The sequence below is a fragment of the Acipenser ruthenus genome, unplaced genomic scaffold (assembly GCF_902713425.1).
Source record: "Acipenser ruthenus unplaced genomic scaffold, fAciRut3.2 maternal haplotype, whole genome shotgun sequence".
Classification (NCBI taxonomy): domain Eukaryota; kingdom Metazoa; phylum Chordata; class Actinopteri; order Acipenseriformes; family Acipenseridae; genus Acipenser; species Acipenser ruthenus.
The window spans coordinates 1453-19166 of record NW_026707876.1 but is presented as its reverse complement, the minus strand read 5'-3'; the positions used below and the strand labels follow the sequence as shown (position 1 = coordinate 19166).

The 17714-nt window shown below is 48.3% G+C and overlaps 1 protein-coding gene across 1 annotated transcript; it reads left to right on the top strand.

The window, feature by feature from the left end:
• The first annotated feature begins 3202 nt into the window (after positions 1–3202).
• LOC117423020 (inactive rhomboid protein 2-like) lies at positions 3203–17352 on the top strand. Its single transcript, XM_059019482.1, has 19 exons — positions 3203–3265; positions 3543–3690; positions 3839–3966; positions 4611–4788; positions 4942–5154; positions 5278–5406; positions 5745–5881; positions 6272–6341; positions 6864–6997; positions 7456–7567; positions 8170–8244; positions 8416–8577; positions 8727–8830; positions 9828–9891; positions 10054–10148; positions 11137–11212; positions 11751–11851; positions 12943–13096; positions 15703–17352. Exons 2-19 carry the CDS (start codon positions 3568–3570, stop codon positions 16120–16122), a joined length of 2475 nt encoding a protein of 824 aa, XP_058875465.1. The 5' UTR covers positions 3203–3265; positions 3543–3567; the 3' UTR covers positions 16123–17352.
• Positions 17353–17714: the final 362 nt, after the last annotated feature.

Below are 17714 nucleotides of genomic sequence, written 5' to 3'. Positions count from 1 at the left end.
TGAAGCCAGGTGTTCAGTGCAGGGATGCAACGGTTAAATGAAAGGAGGTTCTGTTGGTTTGTAGCTGAAAGCGCGGTTTGGCTGGTTTGTTCAGTCTCCTGTGGGAGGGGGTAAGGCTTGTGAATTAGGGAGGAACAAGATGTCGACTGGACCGGTGTTGAAATTCTGTTAAAGCGTCGCACTTTAGTTCAGAGTTTAGATCAACTCAAATACCCCTTTTCTGGTTTATCACTTCTCCTTAAACTCTAGTTAAGCATTGCTTTCTGTAGCGCGTATTTTAGCAGCTGTCCTGTTTTCAATTCTCGGAACATGACAGATGTGACGGCCGTGGAAAAGAGCGGGTATGTTATCTGAGCCAGCCATTCATGTCTCTGTCTCAGGAATGTAGATTGAATAAAGAAGAAACAAGACAGTCCTTGCAGGGACTTGCAGAGAACTCCCCCAGGAGGAGCATGGGACTGTGCTACTTACCTGCTCAGACATGCCTTAATGAAGAGACACCCTGCATCACCCTCACAAGGGAATTCAGTGCAGGGTTTAGGAAACCACAGTGACACCCTGCATCGCCTTCACAAGGGAATTCAGTGCAGGGTTTAGGAAACTACAGTGACACCCTGCATCGCTTTCACAAGGGAATTCAGTGCAGGGTTTAGGAAACCACAGTGCAGAGCAGTCGCAGGGTGTGAGGTGTTGTGTGTTACCCACAGCAGAGTGAAAGAAATCCCTGCAAGAAGCAGCCAGGTTGAGCTGATAGAGACTGATAGAGCTAGATATACAGTATATTGCATTTTTAAATAAAGGAATTTGGGGGCTCATCTCTGATCAGAGGTCTAAAGCCTGACACGTTTCCCCCCAATTTATAAAAAGTCGTTTAACATTTTCAAGCAGTATTTGACGCTGTATACAAACACAGGAAATCCATATGATTCCATTGCAGCGTAATGCTAACAGCTCTCAAACATCCCAACACTGTTCACATTCCTGCAACTCCCAGGAAAGAAGAAGGAAGAGAGACAGAGCCATTGCAATGCCTGGAACCTGCTCTGCAGCAGAACGATTCTACAGGCCTTAGAGCAAGGGTGCCTCCTTGCATTGATAATGATTATTATTATTATTATTATTATTATTATTATTATTATTATTATTGCTATAAACCAGAGAGTCTCTCCTGGGATTGTCTTTTGGGTTTAAAGGAAGTGATGACTCCTGAGTCATCACCGATCCCTGTTTCTAATGCGTGCTGTGTGGTGTGTGCTTCCACTAGTCTTCATTCAGGACCTTGTTTTGCATGCAGTGCGAGGAGTTCTGGATAGCTCTAGGAGCCTCGTGATGTAAATGGAATGTGTTTGCAGTGATGGGTACCAGTGCATGTGTCTGAGTCACCAGTCTGCCAGAGTGTTGCACTCATCACAGGTTCCTGTGCGTGATGATGGCAGTGTGAGTAATGGAGCGCTGTGCTTTGTTTAGATGCATTTGTACTGAAATAGATCTTCGAGACGAAGCAGCAGCGGAACACAAGTCTCTTTCAGAGTCATCCTTGAAGTTAGGTCATCTTTTCTTCGCAAACCGAAAGCAAATAATTTTTTTCGTACTGTTTTTTAAATAATTTAAAACCCAGACCTCGTGCATGGCAAGGAGGGGTTAAACCCCTCTTCATTATTGATTTATTAATGGAGTGTGTATTCAGCCACATCGGCGCTGCATTCACAGCCAGGTGAAGAGAGCTGTGATGAAGTTGTGGGAGTCTCGTGCTGCTGACCAAGTGAATGAGTAACAGTGCAGAGGAGTGGCTGCAGCTCTGAGAAAGCAGCTGCCATTTCTCTTCTCTGTGTGTGTGGAAGGAGTGGCCCTTCCTGCAGAGCGGATGTGCACTGAAACCTGACCCTGCCAGGGTTACTGCCTGCTGGGAGCTTTATTCCAGCCAGACATTAAAACTGCTTTTCAAGTCCTCTCGACATGCCATACGACGAGCATCCAGGAGCCACGTCAATCCAAACTCGAAGAAACCAAACCCTGCAAACAGAGGACAGCACACAGAGCAGTAACTCGAGAATGAGTGACAGAACTGTTTCAATGGAGTGTTGTACGCATGAAACATGCATGGATATCAAGCTCCATCACATGGACTGAAACTTTTAAAAATGAGTCTTTAAATAAATAATTCCAGGCTTTGTGAACAGAAAGCACACACAGCATGTACTGTAGGTGTTATCTCCCTTCACATCACTAGATGGCAGCAGATTTACATGCTGTAAGTGCCTTGTGGAAACTCTAAGCTGTGGTCCCTCGCTGATGTCTTGTTTAACTTTTTTATAGCACGCATTTATTGGGCATTGCTTTTTTGTTTGTTATTTAAGGTTTATAGGGCTGGAATGTTGTTTGTTGCTTAGTAAACACTGATCTGGTTATACAGGTTATTGGTTATACAGGATCCCACACAAAGGGAGTTTGCTTTCCAGGAAAGAGAGCAGTAACCTTCTAATATAGAACTGTAAACAGAACAAGACCAAGGCAGCCCTGCCCACGCAGAAGGGGTAAGCTGGATTAAACATAAACACACAGCTGTCCCTGCAGCGCAGACACTGGCCTCAACCTCGGGACCTGATTGGAATATGACCAGGGATGATGCTGTGTTTGCATCTAATCTGATACCTGGACAGGATCCATAATCAGGGCCACTTCAATCCAGCACCTTTTTATGAGCACCAAACACTGGGCAGCTTTTCCCAATGCAATTCAGTGTGCATTCATGGATGCATTCCTACTGCTTGCCAGTGAACTGCTCCTTTGAATAATGGTCCGTTTCCATGCTTTTAAAACATGTATTATTAATCCAACCCTTATTAATAGTGCTACCTAAAGATATTCCAGTTTTCGGACCTTGTGAGTTTCTTGCTGCTGGGTAGTTTTTATTCCCTGGTTCGGAGCACAGTGGCAGATGTTTGGGATCTTGTTCCAGGTCCCACTGGGGCTCTTGACAGCTGTCGGGGGGTCTGAGACGTGAACCCCAGTTTGGAGTTCACTCGCATGTGTACCAAGGTTGAGGTAATTAGGTTTGTGTTTCCAGTGGAGCTGCCATGCTGATGCAAGAGGCAGGGTATTGATCTGTACTGACTGAGAGGGGTGGAACCCTGCTGTCCCAGGCTGCTGCTTAGCACGGTCTGTCCAGCCCAGACTAGAGAAAGAAAGAGGAGTCATTGCTTCCGGCAAACACTTCCTTCAAGCTTTCTGCAGGGATATTTGTGCTTTTACAGCATCGTTGCTGGTAAGTGACTTCATTTTATAATGTACTGCCTTGAGAAAGTCTTGTATTCCAGTTGTTTGGTGTTGGATTTGCTTTGAAGTTTCTTTTGATATTTCTGTGGTGAAGTGTTTTTTTGAAAACCAGCCAGAGAGGTGATCTGAGCACAGATAAATATGAGACTCGGTCAGCTCTGAAGACCCCGGTTATCTCTTGGAGTTGCAGCTCGGACCCGAGTCTCCCTGCGAGGATGGCCTCTTCTCTTGTGTTCTCATGTTCCCTCTGTCTCTTGGTGTTGCAGCTCGGACCCGAGTCTCCCTGCGAGGATGGCCTCCGAGGAGCAGCTGAACGGGGGCAGCCAGTCTGACAGCCGCCTCCAGACCAGGAAACCGCCCAGCCTCGTCATCAACATCCCCCCACCAGAGGAGGACAAGGGGGGGAGCAGCAAGGTGAGCATGCAAAGCCTGTATCAACCCTGAAAACAAATGTGGAGGGAGTCCCCTTTCTCTGCTGCAGCAGTTCAGTGGTTTTGTGTCCCGTGAACCTTCTCCCAGTGCAGCTCCTTCCCTTTGACTTGTGCTCCTCTCTCCCCTCCAGCTGCTCCGGCCGTCTCTGAAGAAGAGTGGAAGCCACCCTGGGTCAAGAGAGGGGCAGTCTGACAGCGACGCCCAGGAGAGACGCGGTGCTTTCCAGAGACAGAGCTCCCTCTCGCAGAGCATCCGCAGGTACAGAGACACACACCCACAGAGACACCCACCCACACACACCCACACGGACACACACCCACACGGACACACACACACACGGACACACACACACACACACAGAGGGAGCCTGACATTCTGCTTACACAGCCAGTCCTGTGGTGTGGCATTGTGCCAGGATGTTGCTGAATTGTGTGATTCCGTAACTCTGTGTATTAGCAGCAAAAGGTGCTGCTTTGCTTCAGTGTAAACGTGTAATCTGCTAAACATGCTTGGGTCGCATGTTTCTTCTCGTGGAGGGAAGTCAGTTTCCACGCTGAGAATTAGTTATTTTCCAGTGTTTTGCATGTTGTGCTGTACTACAGCAGGGTTGGAAAGAAGACTCCTTTTACATAGCAATTTCACCCATTCCAGGTTTTACTAAGAGCTTGATTAGCCACAGTGTGTAGGTAACAAGCTCAGGTGTGTTTTATTACTAAACTCGTAGTAAAACCAGGAATGCATCAAACTGCTCTGCAACGGGAGTCTTCTTTCCATCCCTGTACTGTATGGGCTGTGTAGAGCATCAGACGGTAGCAGCTGTTATCCTGGTGGCTCCTCCCTCCCTGCAGTTTAAATGTTCCTCTGTGCTCTGAGTGCTGACTGTCAGTCCTCCTGCCACACAGGGGCACTGCGCAGTGGTTCGGAGTGGGCAGCGACTGCGAGAGCAAGCAGCAGGAGTGGCAGCGCAAGAGTGTGCGGCACTGCAGCCAGCGCTATGGGAAACTCAAAGCACAGTACAGGGACCTGGAGCTACCCAGCCAGGACGGGCAGGAGTCCCCTGCACCCTGCAAGCTGCCAAAGGTAACCTCCTCCTCCCTCCTCCTGCACACAAACACAACTTTAAAACCCCTTTGTCTTGCCTCATCTCTTTATTAAGTCTTTAGCGGGGTTTGCGTTGTGGGCCGTGGAATCAGCTGCAGGTGATCATTCAGTTTCTTCTCTCCCCCTCCCCAGATTGTCGACCCTCTGGCTCGCGGGCGTGCGTTCCGGTACCCTGATGAAACGGATCAGCCGCGGACCCCCCACCACACCCACCCTCCTCAGACCCCGGGCGTGACGTCGCTCAGCTCCTTCACCAGCGTGCGCTCCGGCTACGCCCGCCTGCCGGCCAGGAAGAGGGAGTCCGTGGCGCAAATGAGCTTCCGCGCCGCCGCCTCCATCTTCAAGGTGACGCTGCCGTTGTAACACTCGGTGACGGAGCCAGGCCTCCACTTTTCCATTGTGCCGCAACCCCGTGCTCTGACACCAGCCCACTCCAATGTCCCTGTTTGCTTGTGTGTGTGTTTGCAGGGGCGCCCCGTGCTGTCCAGCTCGCTGCCCAAGAGGAGCCTCCCCCGACGCAGCTTCGCTCGGCCCAGCTGGCTGGAGGAGGACGGCGTGGACGCAGCAGACACCTTTGACTCCTCCTTTTTTAGTAAGGCAAGAGCAGCTCTCCTCCTTCCCTTCCGTAGACGAGAAGTCTGTTCTGCATCACCAGTTAGGATCTTTCAGTGTGATAACGGGGTGCCATTCAAAGCCAGTTCATTTCATCACTGCAGAGAGCCATGCGCTTGCACGAAACTTTTTTTATACAGCTCTGAAACCACATTCTATAAGTAAATGAGCAGTACAGTAATAATCATCTCATAATAAGTAAGTCATCCCTGTGCTTCAAAGGCAGCCAGCAGGCTCTTGAGATACGGCAGGTGTCTGTCCCTTGATTGTTGTGTTTTCTGTTTGATCTCTGACTCTGTATGGCCGCTGCTTCCTCTCTGCAGATGGACATGCATGAGGAGATGTGCTCGATGGCAGACGATGTGTTCGAATCCCCCCCGCTCTCAGCCAGCTACGTCCCCCCTCACCCAGCGCCCTTCGGAGGAGACATGCAGCCAGGGGAGAGCCTGCAGCCCAGCCTGTGAGTGAGAGAGTCACAGAGAGGGACACATCAATGATACTGTGTTAGCTACACAGTGCCGGCTCTATATAGGCTCTACGAAGGTGTCCAATTCAAATAAAGCGTTGCCTCATGAGTAAAGGGCGCTTGACTACCGTGGTTTCGTGTTTTATTTTGGGTGCTGTGTGTGGGTGTGTGAAGGGCTCTCCTTGTCTCCTCTCTGCAGTAAGGGTTAGTGTTTTATTTTGGGTGCTGTGTGTGAAGGGGTCTCTCTGTCTCCTCTCTGCAGTAAGGGTTAGTGTTTTATTTTGGGTGCTGTGTGTGAAGGGGTCTCCCTGTCTCCTCTCTGCAGTAAGGGTTAATGTTTTATTTTGGGTGTGTGTGTGAAGGAGTCTCCCTGTCTCTCTGCAGTAAGGACGCGTCGAAGACCCCCGCTGTGGGAGGATCCCCCCCTCGCAGGGGCCGGCGCATCGCCTCGCAGGTATGGAAGGAAACTACAGGATTATTCATTTGGTATTTCTCTGTGTGAAGCAGTGCACACGACAAGGATCTAAGAAGAATTGAACACGTTTCCTTTTATCGATTCCAATATTCAAAAGATACACACATAGTGCTTAAACATTTAGACATAATAATGTAGCCCTAATTATAAAGAGAAATGAAACGGTGACCAATGACCTAATCCTCTGGAAGAAGCACAGGCGCGGCATGGTCAGTCGTTGGGAGAGGACTCAGGTCTGCTTCTTGAAAGCGTCTCCAAGTGCTGCTGTTTTATACAGTCTCTGCACCCCAAGTCGCTGGCTTCTGTCTGTGTGTCAGCAGCGTTTTGACCAGACCACCTTTCTTGCAGCAGGTCAGGTCAGGTCTCTTCATTTTATAACCCCTTTCCCTGGTAATGAAACCTTCTTTGCCTGATGGCCACACATGCTGCCCACATAGCAGCATCACAGCTGCGTCTCAATCCTAGTTTTGCACTTTCTTTTCATGAACTCTTTCCTTACAGGTGAAGCACTTTGCCTTCGACAAGAAGAGGCGTCAGTACGGGCTGGGGGTGGTGGGGAAGTGGATGAACCGCACGTACCGTCGCAGCCTGAGCAGCACCGTGCAGAAACAGCTGGAGGACTTCAACAGCCACAGGTAACCAGGGTGGCAATACCAATCCCATTGCATAGCAGTCTGATCCATTCCTGGTTTTACTAGGAGTTTAGTAAGACACGCCCCTGAGCTTGTTACTGGAGCTAATCCATAAAAAATGTAGAATAGGTGAAACTGCTAAGCAACAGGGGACTTATTTCCATCCCTGGATAATCGATAGCCCTGCAGGTACACTGCTGTCTCCTGCAACACTAAAACAAGACCAATAAAGATATTTACTTAACTGTGATATTGACAGCAGTTTTTAAAAGGTATTTCTAATAGGTGGAGTGCATATGGAATATGGCCCAGGGTGCTGTATGACACAAGCTGATATCCTTCCCCAGTTTAGAGCTCAGAGTGGGTCCCCAGTTCCATAGGATACAAAGAAACTTTGTGTCACATCAGTACCAGGCTCCCATATAAAATATGTATTTTCTCCATGGCTCCCCTACTTCCAGGCCCTACTTCACCTACTGGATCACGTTCGTTCACATCCTCGTCACTCTGCTGGCCATCGGCACCTACGGCATCGCCCCTGTGGGATTCGCGCAGCATGTGTCCTCTGATCTGGTGAGTGTCCCGACTAGACCGGTATGGATCTCCGGAGTGTCCCGGCTGGACCGGTATGGATCTCCGGAGTGTCCCGGCTGGACCGGTGTGGATCTCCGGAGTGTCCCGGCTAGACCGGTGTGGATCTCCGGAGTGTCCCGGCTAGACCGGTATGGATCTCCGGAGTGTCCCGACTGGACCGGTATGGATCTCCGGAGTGTCCCGGCTGGACCGGTATGGATCTCCGGAGTGTCCCGGCTAGACCGGTGTGGATCTCCGGAGTGTCCCGGCTGGACCGGTATGGATCTCCGGAGTGTCCCGGCTAGACCGGTGTGGATCTCCGGAGTGTCCCGGCTAGACCGGTGTGGATCTCCGGAGTGTCCCGGCTGGACCGGTGTGGATCTCCGGAGTGTCCCGGCTAGACCGGTGTGGATCTCCGGAGTGTCCCGGCTAGACCGGTGTGGATCTCCGGAGTGTCCCGGCTGGACCGGTATGGATCTCCGGAGTGTCCCGGCTGGACCGGTATGGATCTCCGGAGTGTCCCGGCTAGATGTTGGCATCAGTATTCACTCCAGGCCCCCGTCGTTGTTCTGCGTCTGACGTGTTTCTTTATCGTTCCTCAGGTCCTCCGAAACAAAGGGGTGTACGAAAGTGTGAAATACATACAGCAGGAGAACTTCTGGATAGGACCCAGTTCAGTGAGTGTTTCTGATTCATATCATTGCGTTCCGATGAGTATGGATTGAATACTGCCATGAGTTCAATGTCCTTCCCTCATTTCTCTCTCCTGTGTCTGTGTTGTGTGTGTGTGTGTGTGTATCTGTGTTGTGTCTGTCTGTGTTGTGTTGTGTTGTGTGTGTGTTTCCCAGGACTCGCTGATCCACCTGGGTGCTAAGTTCTCCCCGTGTATCCGGCGTGATGAGCAGATCGCTGCGCTCATCGAGAAGGCGAAGGAGAGGGAGAGGGGATCGGGCTGCTGTGTCCAGAACGACAATTCGGGCTGCGTGCAGACCCTGCCTGAAGACTGTTCGGTGAGTCCAGCACTGTGCAGCTGCCTTACATCATCGAGTCGCTTTTACCAAAGCTCGGGACCTTGTGACTCCAGTGGTGAAACTAGCACAGCACTGCTCACACAGGTCTGTGATACTGATCTGATTTGTGTGCCCCTCCCTGTTTGCAGGAGACTCTCGCTAGCTTTGAGAAATGGACTGAGAAGACTGGCCCCCCAATGGAGGGTGCTGAAGGAGTGAGGTCATCGGGAGCGGTGTGTCACCAGGACCCCCGGTACAGTAGCCCCGCTCCGCTCCAGTTTGGTTTTATCATCTTGTATTTGGACAGTGAACCGGGAATAATTCCTCACTGAGCCTGAAGTCTCGTCTGCTGTGTTTATACACTGTGCTCTGTTTCCAGGCTGTGCTCTGTTGTTTCATCTCAGATATTGACTCCTTTCTGTCTCTTGCACAATGCTGTCATCTTCTGGAGTGTTGGAGTAATGCAATTCTCCTTCATTCAGCTTGATGCTTGAAGCATTGTCGGCACTCTGAATAATGACCAGTTACCTCTGTGAATGTTAAAGGACTGTCTGTGATGCACGTTAATAAAGCATGTGCACACCACCACTTACACTGTGTGGTGAGTGTGTGCCCCCTGTCTCCACTGTGCTCATTCAGAGCTTGGTGCTGTCAGTGTGTCACTCTGTCAGTGTGGTGAGTGTGTGCCCCCTGTCTCCACTGTGCTCATTCAGAGCTTGGTGCTGTCAGTGTGTCACTGTGTCAGTGTGGTGAGTGTGTGCCCCCTGTCTCCACTGTGCTCATTCAGAGCTTGGTGCTGTCAGTGTGTCACTGTGTCAGTGTGGTGAGTGTGTGCCCCCTGTCTCCACTGTGCTCATTCAGAGCTTGGTGCTGTCAGTGTGTCACTGTGTCAGTGTGGTGAGTGTGTGCCCCCTGTCTCCACTGTGCTCATTCAGAGCTTGGTGCTGTCAGTGTGTCACTCTGTCAGTGTGGTGAGTGTGTGCCCCCTGTCTCCACTGTGCTCATTCAGAGCTTGGTGCTGTCAGTGTGTCACTGTGTCAGTGTGGTGAGTGTGTGCCCCCTGTCTCCACTGTGCTCATTCAGAGCTTGGTGCTGTCAGTGTGTCACTGTGTCAGTGTGGTGAGTGTGTGCCCCCTGTCTCCACTGTGCTCATTCAGAGCTTGGTGCTGTCAGTGTGTCACTCTGTCAGTGTGTTGAGTGTGTGCCCCCTGTCTCCACTGTGCTCATTGTCTCTCGTGTCGCTCTGACAGGACCTGTGAAGAGCCTGCTTCGGCCGTGCCTCACATCTGGCCGGACGACATCACGAGGTGGCCGGTGAGTGAAGCCAGTCAGCCTGGGTGTTCCAGACTGTGCCCCCAGTCAAGGGGCCTTTCTGTTTAGATTTGTTTCCTGGAATAATAGCAGATCCTGTTGGGTATTGAGGGGTTTTATCACAGTGAAGCGTCCCGTGCAGCCTGTGCTGTGTCCTTGTTTCAGATCTGCACCTATCAGGGCAAGAACAACCACACAGGCCTGAAGCACATGGACTGTGCCATCAAGGGCAGACCCTGCTGCATCGGGACCAAGGGAAGGTAGGGCAAACACAGTCCCGGGGTCTCTGCGATACAGCGCTCTGATGAACAGGTTAATTACACTGCACACTGAACCCCCAAATACAGTCCCGGGGTCTCTGCGATACAGCGCTTTGATGAACAGGTTAATTACACTGCACACTGAACCCCCAAATACAGTCCTGGAGTCTCTGCGATACAGCGCTTTGATGAACAGGTTAATTACACTGCACACTGAACCCCCAAATACAGTCCTGGGGTCTCTGCGATACAGCGCTCTGATGAACAGGTTAATTACACTGCACACTGAACCCCCAAATACAGTCCTGGGGTCTCTGCGATACAGCGCTCTGATGAACAGGTTAATTACACTGCACACTGAACCCCCAAATACAGTCCCGGGGTCTCGGAGATACTGCGAAAGAAACAAGAATGAATCCGCTGGTTACCTGGTCAGGTAACCTGACATGCACGTTACTGTACCGTGTCCACTTCTTATATAAACCAGAGGAAAGAAGGGAGAAGTACGTTCATATAGCAGATGTAAAACATGTAGCTTATCAGTGGATTCAAGAGATAAAGGAAAAGCCAATGTTCTGGGAGGAATTTAATCAATCTAAATGAATAGATAAAGACAGTGTGTGTGTGTGTGTGTGTATGTATGTGTTTCTGTTGCATGGAATGGCTCCTATCAGTGTGTGTGTGTGTGTGTGTGTGTGTGTGTGTGTGTGTTGTTGTTGCATGGAATGGCTCCTATCAGTGTGTGTGTGTGTGTGTGTGTGTGTTGCTGTTGCATGGACTGGATCATGTCCTCACAAGGAGATGGCTCCTGTCAGTGTGTGTGTGTGTGTGTGTGTGTGTGTGTGTGTGTGTGTGTGTTGCTGTTGCATGGACTGGATCATGTCCTCACAAGGAGATGGCTCCTGTCAGTGTGTGTGTGTGTGTGTGTGTGTGTTGCTGTTGCATGGACTGGATCATGTCCTCATGTGAGTGTGCCCTTGTCCTGCAGGTGTGACATCACCACTCGTGAATACTGCACCTTCATGCAGGGATACTTCCACGAGGAGGCCACGCTCTGCTCACAGGTACGAGAGCCATGGGGCCCCTCCTCAGAGCTCAGCACAGGCAGAGCAGCCCCTGCTACTCTGCATTTTTTATTTGAATATAATATCGAGACCCTGCTGCTCTTCATTTATTTATATGAATATAATATCGAGACCCTGCTGCTCTGCATTTATTTATATGAATATAATATCAGACCCTGCTGCTCTTCATTTATTTATTGTTTAACTTTGGCAAATCATATGAGAATGGGGGTCACACTTATATTAAGGATCCATTCCTAAACGCCTCTGAGCACATTATTAAATGATTTTAACTGGGGATAAGAAGTTTATTACAATTCAATATGAAATATATGAGGAAAGCCTCCTGTCCTGATGTTTAGTAATTGCACTATAGCTCTGTATTACCATAGCATGCTGCTGTTACTATTAATAACTATTTAAACACCCTATGTACTGGATTAACAGGGGCATTGTTAATTCCACACTACGCTCCCCTGAGCTCCAGTGTTCCCCGTATAGGATCCCAGTGCATCTTACACTGGTTGTTTCCCTGCAGGTGCACTGTCTGGACAAGGTGTGTGGTCTGCTGCCCTTTCTGAACCCAGACTTTCCAGACCAGTTCTACAGACTGTGGCTCTCCTTGTTTCTGCATGCTGGGTAAGGGAGCTCCCCCTCACCACACACAGCAGGCCAGCGCTTAGTGTGTGATCCACCACCAATTAACGGGATGACAATCTGCAATATATGCACCTCTTACATGTAATATATGCACCTCTTACCTGTAATATATGCACCTCTTACCTGTAATATATGCACATCTTACCTGTAATATATGCACCTCTTACCTGTAATATATGCACCTCTTACCTGTAATATATGCACATCTTACCTGTAATATATGCACCTCTTACCTGTAATATATACACATCTTACCTGTAATATATGCACCTCTTACCTGTAATATATGCACCTCTTACCTGTAATATATACACATCTTACCTGTAATATATGCACCTCTTACCTGTAATATATGCACATCTTACCTGTAATATATGCACCTCTTACCTGTAATATATGCACCTCTTACCTGTAATATATACACATCTTACCTGTAATATATGCACCTCTTACCTGTAATATATGCACCTCTTACCTGTAATATATGCACCTCTGACACTTCATTACACAGTGTTAGTCTCGTGTTCTTTCCCTTGTCCAGCAGGTGGCAGCATTAGGCTTGCCCTTACAGCAGTGTTGCTACTCGGGCGCCCCGTCTCTCTGTGCAGTTCCCACACACAGGCGTATGGTTCCAGTTGTTCAGGGTTTAATGGTATACAAACTGCTGAGACAAGGGACAGGAAAGTGTTTAGCCAGTGCCAGTAATCAAGATTAGATTGGATTTGTTTATACAGGAGTTAAGTACCTCCAATTAATCCCCCAAAACATTCAAATCACTGCTGGTCGTTCAGCATTTGTTTGTTTGGGTGTAAAAGTTTGGATGTAGCTCCCTAGTTTTAAGATCTGAACAGTTTAATAATAGAGGTAACAAAAATATGTATATATAATGGAAACAAAAGCCTGAGATGTGATTGGACATCCATTGCTTGAAACTCTAGTGTGAGTTTGTAACCCTGCTCAAGCGCCTGGCTCCTGGTCATTTCAGTAATGTACCCATAGAAGGGGAGTTCTGAACCCCAGGGTAGTGTGAGTCTCAAGCCCTGGGCCCCTCCTGTTGCTGCTCCCTGCAGGGTTATCCACCTCGCGGTGTCGGTGGTCTTCCAGATGACGGTGCTGAGGGACCTGGAGAAGCTGGCGGGCTGGCTGCGCATCTCCATCATCTACATCCTGAGCGGCATCACCGGGAACCTGGCCAGCGCGCTGTTCCTGCCCTACCGAGCCGAGGTGAGCCGTGGTGTCGGGGCTGCACTCTGGAGACACTCCTCTCAGTGCGTACCCTTGAGATTAGCTTACTGTGCTGGAGGATGGGGGCGCTTCGGCAAGATTGAGTGTTAATGCAAAAGCGTATTATTATTATTATTATTATTATTATTATTATTATTATTAGTATGGAATTATTTGGAAACGAATCAGCTGATATAGAAAGTCGATTAGCACCCTCTTCATTCAAGTACAATTGCACTAATCTGTCTTTGAAATAAATTCCCTTTTTGTACCAAAAGTTATTGAATTCTTCTAAACAAACAGAACTATTACAGAATGTTCAGAAGGCTGCTTGCTTTTTAGTGTCCTGTAAAAAATATATCAATTCTACAGCTGGACGTTCTGTAGGTTTGAGAAGCACCCTAATGGGATAAAGTGACCAGCTGACCGCCGAGCTAGTGAAAGGACTCTGTGTTTTATCCTTTAATTGAGTGTTACTTGGGTTCGAGTGTTTTAATCCAGGTGTTTATTATCTATTTACTTATTTATTTCATAGCAGACACCCTTACCCAGGGCGACTTACAGTTGCATACAAAAAATACATATCAAGAATTACAGTACAATTAAGAGCAAGATACAAAACACAATGACTTCAGTCCTAATAAGAGCAAATACAAAACACAGTACGATTTGAGGTTTATCTCCTCAGTGTTTGCTGATGGAAAGTTCAGATAATCCTGTTGACCGATGGATTAATTATTGTGCTGTGCTTTCAAGGTGGGAGGTTTACCTGTTGGGATAGAGACTCAAATAGCTTCTACTGAGTGATGCTTTACACAGCCCATGCAGTTCAGGGATGGAAATAAGACTCCCATTGCAGAGCAGGTTGACCCATTCCTGGTTTTACCATGAGTTTAATAAGACATGCCTGAGCTCGTAGTAAAACCTGGAATGAGTGAATCATGCTAAACTATATAGAGAAACACCCTGACTGCTAGAAGCTATTACTTTACTTCACTGTACCGGAATAGAAACGGTCATTAAATAACACACAGAGATATTCACTGGATTTAGGTGGCAGGCAGTCCCTTGATTCCAGGAACTGGCTGTGGGTCTGTTTGCTGGCAGGTCACACCCATTCCTTCCACACCCTAAGCTGCGTTCTGTTCTGTACAGTACAGTACAGTACAGTGTGATGGGAGGCAGGGCCGCTCTGTGCCTCTTTTCTTGTGCTTGCCCTAGCGGAAGGTTACTCTCAGAGATTAGCCATCTGCTGCATGGAGGAATGACGTCAGTCTGTCCCCTAATCCCTTGCTGCTTGCTCACACAGGTGCCTCTCACGCACTCCTGATTAGGCTCTTGGCAGGTTTGATGACTTCAGCAGTTGTGTTTGTAGAGTCACGGTTACACCACCTGTTAACCCAGTTGAGCTGTCCCTGCATTCCACCCTGGGCTCGTGAGGGTGCACACCTGTCCAGATAGCAAGCTTGTCTTGATCTGCTAGGGCATGTATTCACCTTTTAACTGATACTAACAACGGTGCTCAGCAGCCAGCATTGAAGAAAAGGAGCGCAGCTTTCAACTGGAGTCCGAGGGCAATTTATACACACGCAACTGCCTCAAAATAGATTCTCCAGAAAAATAATAATAATAATAATAATGCGATAGTCATTTCCGGAATGGAGGGGCTTGTTAACATTCCAAATTCCTCAGCTGTATGTGTGTGTGTGTCACATAATGCACTTCTAATAACACGCTGTCTATATAATTAAAAGCAGTTCTGCTAACTTGTTCAGTTTAAACAGGTCTCCTGCGTCACACTCCGCTCTCTTTTGCATGAATACGCACTCCCCTCCCACACACCCCTTTGCTCTGGAGCTCTGGTTTGACGTGTGCCTGTGTCCTGAGACTGGCTCTCTCTATCCAAACACTCAGGGAGCTGTAATTAGCCCGGCTGCTTTCCATTAGCAGTCCCACCGGAGCGAGACCTGGCTGACAGTGCTGTCATTTCAAACACAATGCTATCTCTAACATACTCTGATAATGGAATGTTCAGAAGCGATGGTTAACCTTTAGCAGCTGGCAAGGCGTGCGAGCGTCTGGTGCAGTCAGGAGTCCCAGAGCGCTGGGTGGAGACGTGGGTGGGAGGGTGCACTAGCCTCTCTCGCTCTGGAGACCTGCCAGTCTGAAGCAGTAGCGAGTTGTCTGCACTGACTGTGAGCCAGCAGGGCTTGTATTTAAATGTGGGCACTACATCCCCTCACTGTTCAAGCTCTTTCTTTCTGCTGCAGATTACTGTACTGTACTACGATCTTGCAGTTTGTATGCAAGTATTTAATGAGATGAATCAAAATTAGAATCACCTGCCGTAACCCTGTCCATTCGGAAAAAGGCATTAACTATGTATTTGTGGTGATTATTATTATTATTATTATTATTATTATTATTATTATTATTAAGAAGAAGAAGAAGTTGTTAATATATACAGTTGACCCTGTCTCTTGCAGAGAAGACTCTCATATCATAAGAGACGGAGTCTGGTGAATGTATTAACTTGTAGTATAACTCTTGAGAGTATAGCATAACAAGACCATGACTGTGTGATTGCCCCTCTCCCCCTGTTCCAGGTGGGACCAGCGGGCTCCCAGTTCGGCTTGCTCGCCTGCCTGTTTGTGGAGCTGATCCAGGGCTGGCAGATCCTGGAGAAGCCGTGGAAGGCGTTCTGCAAGCTGCTGGGCGTGGTGCTCTTCCTGTTCCTGTGCGGGCTGCTGCCCTGGATCGACAACATCGCGCACATCTTCGGCTTCCTGAGCGGGCTGCTGCTGTCCTTCGCTTTCCTGCCCTACATCACCTTCGGCACGTCAGACAAGTACCGCAAGCGCGCCCTCATCCTGCTCACTCTGGTCGCCTTCCTGGGGCTCTTCTCCTCGCTCATCATCTGGTTCTACATCCACCCCATCCACTGGCACTGGCTGGAGCACCTCACCTGCCTGCCCTTCACCAGCAAGTTCTGTGAGAAGTATGACATCGACCACGTGCTGCACTAGCCTTCCTCCGGCCGTGCAGTCCAGGGGGGCTCCCCAAGCGAGGGTGGGGCAGCTGTGTGGCTGTGCAGCTGTGCAGGGGGGCTGCTCACAGAGAGGCTGACTCACTCAGGCAACACAGTGTACTGTTTACTACAGACTTTAAATTTACAATGAGGGGGAGAGAGAGAGGGAGAGAGAGGGAGAGAGGAGGGAGGGAGGGAGGGAGAGTGAGAGTCAGGAAGGTGCTTCTGTGCTGAAGTGTGGAGTGTGTCAGGAGGTGCTTCTGTTTTTTAATAACAGTAATTGTAGAATTGTTTCAAACCACTCCTTCCCGGCACGTTATCAGATTTGAGAAGTTTCTCAAACTTTCGAAATCCTGCGTGGAAGTAGTTCCGGTGAGTGTGATTAGGGTCACAGGGGAAGCCTGGCATGGGTCGGACGGCTCTCTTCCTTGACTGGATGAGAAGTGTGTGCCCAGGCTGGTCTCTCCGTGGCACTGCCATACAGACTGGCAGGGGTGTTTGAGGGATTAGGGAACTGAGTGAAACCAGTGTCTGTCACTGGCTTAAAGCTATAAAAGGTGACTGAGAAATGGATTAAGCCTTAATCGAGGGAGATTGACTTTGTAGGGCTTTGATTAGCCATTCCCTCCTCATAGCTCTGTATCAACCGAGGCACATACAGTACTGTACGGGGAGATGACGTTGCATTCCGTGATGCGATGTTCTAGTTTGATAGATTGCTGTTACTTTGTTTAATGCTGTGAGACGACCATCAGGACTGACAGAGCTGTATCATTCTGGATGATCTCAATGAACCAGTTAAAGCACAGCCAGCCTGGTGTACTTTTTTAGACTTTACCTTCATCTTCTATAAAACCACTGGGTGCTGCCATTCAGAAACTGTATGTCTGAGGGTCCAGGCTGAGTCTTGTACATTTCCTGTTTTCTTACTGAGAATCTGTGTGTTTGGTTTCCTCTTGTCCTCACATTTAATAACCTGCACTGTGATAACCTGTGTAAATCCTACAAAATGTATGTGTGAGCGAGTATGGATAACTCCATTAGTTGCTGTACATGCAGCATCAGACACATGTTTGTGTTATTTATTTAACAAAAAAAAAAGGTCCTAAAACATTTTGTGATGCAAATGTGCAAAAATCACTTGTTTGTTTGGTAAATTGAATTATAGAATACTATTGTTTTTTGTGTTTTTTTACTTGAAATAAAATGATTAAAGATACAGACCCTGCATCAGCGTGTGTGTGTGTGTGTGTCAGCGTTCAAGAAGCCCACAGCAATTCAAAGCAGTTTCATGAATATCGCACTGAATTGTACTCACAGGAAAGAAAGCATGAGCTAAGGCTTTGAGCACAGGGCTCCACAATCCTGTGTGAGAATATCCTGAAAGTGATCTTGAACAGTACTGTAATTGAGGGGCAAGCCTGCTGATCCAGTACCAGAGATCTCTACATATCCTATGCAAGTAGCATGTTCATAGAAATACAGAAATGTTGGAAAATAAATCCTTTATTTTTCTAATTATTACAAAATAAAAGTTATAAAATTCCATAGCTGTCTTGATTCAAGACTCCTGGAAGGGAGAGGTGATAA